The 5,886-nt window shown below is 36.3% G+C and overlaps 1 protein-coding gene across 1 annotated transcript in view; it reads left to right on the forward strand.

The window, feature by feature from the left end:
* The window catches only part of HECA (hdc homolog, cell cycle regulator), a 19,806-nt gene extending 18,361 nt beyond the window's left edge, over positions 1 to 1,445 (forward strand). The window contains exon 4 of the mRNA XM_015822175.1: positions 1,227 to 1,445. Coding sequence (XP_015677661.1) covers positions 1,227 to 1,391 — 165 coding nt within the window. The 3' untranslated portion in view covers positions 1,392 to 1,445. The remainder of the gene's footprint in view (positions 1 to 1,226) is intronic.
* Positions 1,446 to 5,886: the final 4,441 nt, after the last annotated feature.

A 5,886-nucleotide genomic window follows, 5' to 3' on the forward strand; every position in this document is an offset into this window, starting at 1 on the left:
GGGACTGGCCTAGGGGATTTTATAGGGGTTTTAATTACTTTTAATTGGACATATTCAAATATTTCGTTTTAATTAAATTTTTAATTAGGCATAATATGTATATATGTTAGTATTTTATCTAATTTGTCAGCCGCCCTGAGTCCGAAAGGAGAAGGGCGGGATATAAATGCAATTAATAAATAAATAAATAAATAAAATCAGTCAATTTCAACTTCTTGCGGGAAAAAAAAGATCTTGCAAAGTTGGAATTGATTGATTGAACTTTTTAGTCCCATTCAGTCTGCCGTTACCACTGCAGCCATCCCCACCCAATGGGCCACACCCAGCCAATGGGCCACACCCACCCGGCACTCGACGATGCATAAGTGGGTTTTGGGTTGCAGTTGGGCACTCGGTCTCTAAAAGGTTCGCCATCACTGTTATAGGGCAAGGTGAGGGGAGTCAGTCCTGGATCTCTTCTAGCTGTGCAATAATTCAAGGCTAATTCCCTGCTTGAGCCTTCCCCCTACCTGGCTGGGCATTTTCCAACAATATCCTTCCTTCAATACTGGCTCCCCATTCACAGTCATGAGGAGAAGCCCATGTGACTATCTGGAGCACTGCAGCTAATGATTAAGAAGAATTTATGGGTATGTTATCTGTGTCCTGTATATCTTCATTGAAGAGTATGTAGAATGGAATTGCAGGTACACATAGAGAAGATAGCACTTTAATTATCTCAATGTGCGTAGAGATAAAGATGAAGCCTGGTGGTACAATGCTCTTCCATCTCCTGGAAATGCCCTCCAAGAGGAACAGTTTCGATACTTCAGAGTCATATTGGCCAGACATTAAGATTAGATGCATCAAAAACATCAATCAAATCCTCCTAGATTTAATTCTTGCCTTCCATTTTTATCTGATATACCTAGAGATGAAATATATGCGTAAAATGTAGGTATTTTAAAAAGCAATCCTCTCTAGGTAACTGATTCATTTTTCTTAATTTACAAAGAAACTTAATAGCTGATACTACAGACATAGAAGACTGATATGAAGCATTTTATTTTTCAGGCAAGCTTTCCCAAGTACAAACTGTAGTAAGAATTGGCCCATCAGGTGAAATCACAAAGCATATTCAGTAAGAATAAAACAAACAGAGGCATGATAGGGTTTGGTGGACAGTGGAAGCCAATTATGAGATTTTTGAAATTCTGTTCTTTTTTTCTCTGTCTCCTTCATTATAGGCTCGGCTGAACTGTAAACACTGTGGGAAACCTGTTATAGATGTACGTATTGGGATGCAGTATTTCTCAGAATACAGCAACGTTCAGCAGTGTCCACACTGTGGAAACTTGGACTATCATTTTGTGAAGCCATTTTCTTCATTTAAAGTTCTGGAGGCTTATTGACAAAAGCTTTGCCATAGTAATAGCTATTTTATGAGTATTGTTCCATTTATTTTACATATCTTTTATAAGATCTGCTCTGTGAAGGGGAGGGGGGCTTTTTTTCTAATTGAAAGGAAATGCAGCAGCTTTGCGTGATTGTGTACATGTGGTCCTGTGTAGATGTGTGTCATTCAGACAGAGGTCCTCTTGCCATGATTTCAGTGAAGGCTGGAGATGCAGCGTCATCTTCTTCTCTCTCTCTAAATATCATATTATCCTAGCTCTTTTCCAGATGTGTTGGAATTACGCTGCCTGGGTATTCTGAAACAGATGTTCCATCACATCTGGAAAGTTGTCTACGTTCACCCAGCTTGGGGAGAAAATTCCATTCTATTTCTTCCCTTTATTGTTAAATGAAACACTTCAAGATATGGAGAAGTTGTAGGTTGGCGAGGTGAACAGATTTTCATAAATGTGTAGAAGAAAGAAAATTGTAGGTCTGCCCAGATGAAGAGTGAAATCCAGCATGATGGGAGTAGAGTTCTGCTTATGCGATAAGGTGATCCCTAAGGCCTTCGGGTGTGCTCTGAAAATCAGTTCTGAAGAATGGGAGACTCTTAGCAGATGTTGATGATGTTGGGAGCATAGAAAGTGGTTCCATGCTAAGCAGCATTCCCATTATTATTGCCTTTTTCCATGCACTCTAATATAGTTCAAGGCCTAATATAACATATGGAAGAGCAAGGGGAGGTGTGCCATAGGATCACAAATTGTCATAACCTCTCCCTTGCTTAATAAATAATCCAGAGACTTCAAGTTTGTATGCAGATCCTATCTGTACATTTTAGATGAACTAAGAAAGGATGCTGGGTAGTTGTACAGCCAGCTTTTCAAAGACATTTTCCTTCTGTGTGCCTCTGTCCAATGATTATCTTCATATTTTGCTCCATGATGAATTTACATGATTCCTGGAAGTAAAATCAGGATAATATTAATAGTGCTGGTTAATACAGTTTGAGGCTCTGTTGGTTGAGATAAACTTAACCATTGACAAATGAATGTAATACTATGTCAGAAAATGCACTGGTTAAAATTGTTTTATTTTTGCATAGTGTCTTCCTGGGATATATATTTGATAATCATAGTTACTCTCACTGACAGATCATGCTGTTTCCACTAACATTGTAATTCAAACAGTCAGGGAAATTTCTACGAAAAAATACAAGTTTGCAATTTTAATAAGTTGTGTTATTTGAGCTTTTCTCGAGCATTTTAAAGTCACCTTAGGGTGTTCAGTAGTTCAGCAAAACTCATTACAAAATCTGTTATCAAGAGAGGTATCTGCAACTTAACGTTGCTGGTTTTTTCATTGTGATTAACCCTTGTCTCTTGGTACAGTTATAGTAAACAATGTTCAAAGTAAATGAAGGATGATAGATTAGTGTGCCTACCTGTGAATTAATTTTCCTATAGGTTGAAATATCTAATAATTTCTTTACAGTATTTCAAAAGTGTTCTCTAAAACTAAATGGTGTTTATAGAACAGTTTTTATTAGTTGTTCACATATCATTTGGAAAAATTTCTGCAGAAATACTCCCAAGTTTATGTGTGCAGATATGGGTTTGTGTATAAACAGGCAAGGAATCAATTAAAAGACTAGCATATTTAAGGTTCATTACAAGCATTGCTGGTTCAAAAGAGCTGCTAAAGATCTTAGTAATTGACTTACACCAGAGGTCCCCAACCTTTTGGACATCGGGGACCGGTGCCATGAGAAAGATTTTTCCATGGACGAGAGGGGTATGTGGTTTTGAATACTGCCTGCATCCCGAGGATAGAGCTTTGCTTGTTTGTGCGGCCCATTTGCTGGCATGCTGCGGACCGGTGCCGGTCCATGGACTGGAGGTTGGGGACCCCTGGCTTACACTATCTTGTTGAATAATGGACCTCAATATTTTGAACCTCCCTGCTGTTTTGGATACATGTTATCATGTCAGGTGCATTGTGCCCTGTGACTTGTGGAATTCATTTTATGTCTTTTGAAACCTAGCTTGAATTAAGTCATACTGAAACAGGTTAAACCCACTTTTTGGTACCTATTTTGAAATGGCACTTTTACTTAATTTTTAAAACTTTTAATGTATGAGAAATTAAAAAGTGAAATAATTGAAATTATTCTTTTTTGCACTCCTCAGAGATACAAAATCAAAGCTGAAGAAATTTAAGAACAAAATAATTGTTTTGTGATTATTGTTCTTTTATCAGTATTGTAGTTACTTTATCTGTACATGTGCAAAGTTTTTGCTAAAAGTGAATGCTGAGTCTTTTGAAATTTGGTGGTCTAAGTATTTGGTTTTTCAGCACAAATCCTTCAACATTAGAGACAAATGATCTACTTGAAAATGGAATGTTTTTATTGAACTATAATCACAACATTATTTCCAAAGATGAGCAGGTAAATGTAATTTCCGTAGATCAGCACTAAGGAGCAAATGAGCTGTCACATCAGAAATTTGTGATAGGATTTTGCAATATAATTTTATTTTAGATTTTTATGGATATTGCATGTGATAATTTGGAGTCTGTTGCAATGATGTGATGGGTCAGCGTGGGCAGTATAAACCTCTTTTCTTTTCCAGAGTTGTTGTGAAATGTAGCAACAACAACATTCAGTTATAATTTGGATGTCTGTTCTGGGCTACTTAGCTCAAAACAGCTCTGAGGGAAGAAGTAATTTGGATGAGGGGGAAGATTAGCAGTTCTTCAACATGATGCGACCTCCATCAAGTAGCCCTGAAAAAAAAATTATACAGAGAAATAATTGCAATTTTCTCTGCTTTGTAGTTTCCAGTGTTGGGTCTGTAACTCGCAGAATTGGGAATACTAGTTTCAGCCTATCTGAAGAGTGTTATTTTGGGGGAACATTGTTCTAGTGTGTGTAAACTCTGTAGAGTTTTGGTGGATCTAATCACTCCAAATTTTGTACTGGATAATAAACATTTTGTAGCAAAAATAAATCTATCGAAAGGAAAATGCTGCATTGGGATCATGGCAGGCATGAATGAAAAGACACACATGCTTCAAAAGTATAATAAAATGGATATCCAATAATACGTGGTCTGATGAACTATGCTTTCTTTCAGCCCTGCAAACTGTCAAACTGTTTTCATAGCTTGCATATGAATTTGAAATATTTGGATTCTAATTTCCAAAAACATTTATTGTTAACATTGTTGTAATTATTCAAGAGAGGGGAATAGTAGTGAAGTATTTTACTTTTCAACTCAATTGGACTTTTATATTGAGGCCTTTCCGATACTGTTTATTTTCTAATTTGCATGCCGTGTACAATTTAGCATTTCATTTGGATTACAAATCATGTTGCTCTTTTCTGTCGCCATGTAAAGATATGAACATTGACAGTTGTATATATGTCACTGCCTGAAGCATAGAGTTCCTTCCTAATTGATATATTTGATTGACATTAAATTATACAGGAATGATAAGAGGCCATGAACTCATATTTATGTGCATGCATTACCCACAACCTGCATGCATAGAACACAATGTTAAATATGTCAGGCATTACTCGGTAACAAATTTCATAGGGGCTTATCACTACTCTTCTCTACTCAGTGTGGATTGCCAGGAAAGCTCATATCCATAGCCATCAAGTTTTTTAGGTTAACAGGGAGTACTGTATTCATCAGCTTGGTCATTCAACATTTAAGGAGAGTAGTACTAAAAACAGTAGCAGCACAGTAATCAAACCCAAAATTACAGATATCAAGACCAAGAACAATATACGCCAAATAAAAACTACAGTCTTGAGCATATGTTGGGGTGTGTGTAAGAGAGAGACAGAGACAGAGAGATCGTTTCTTGTGCACAATCCTCCTGCAGATATTTAATATCCTTCAATACTAAAGAAAATGAGGCAGTCTTTGCTCCTAGAGGACTTTATGTATTCATTGAAGCTGGCGGTATGAAAATTGGGTGCTATGGGATGTGTTGGTTATATTTCAGCATCTGCTCAAATTATGTCTCCACAAATGTACGTTGTGTGTATGGCCATTTAAAAAAAAACATTTGCAGATATTAAATTAATTAATCTTAAATGATACATGATCAAGACAATTGAGGAGGTAGGAACTAAATTGAATGAATTGCACAAAAAAGAGCATTCAGTTTCATTAGCGAAAAGCATTTATGGGCTGTTTACACGCCTAATATAATTCTTAAAAATAAAGACATTTCTTTTTTTCATCAAAGAAAGCATATTAATTTTTTTTTAAACCAACCTGATATTAGATTGATATTCATATTGTATAAAACTATCTATTGTGGGTTAACATCATCAGTACCTCCCAAAGATAATGGTTCTTGATATATACAAATTTGAATTAATTCAACTTTCTTGATGATTGCATATAATGCAATACCATATAAAATAGGGTTGTACAAATACTTTGAAAGGATCTTCACAGCGGGCTAGAGAGTAAACAGGATAGCTTT

Source organism: Protobothrops mucrosquamatus, unplaced genomic scaffold (assembly GCF_001527695.2).
Source record: "Protobothrops mucrosquamatus isolate PMUCROS unplaced genomic scaffold, P.Mucros_1.0 scaffold1485, whole genome shotgun sequence".
Lineage (NCBI taxonomy): Eukaryota > Metazoa > Chordata > Lepidosauria > Squamata > Viperidae > Protobothrops > Protobothrops mucrosquamatus.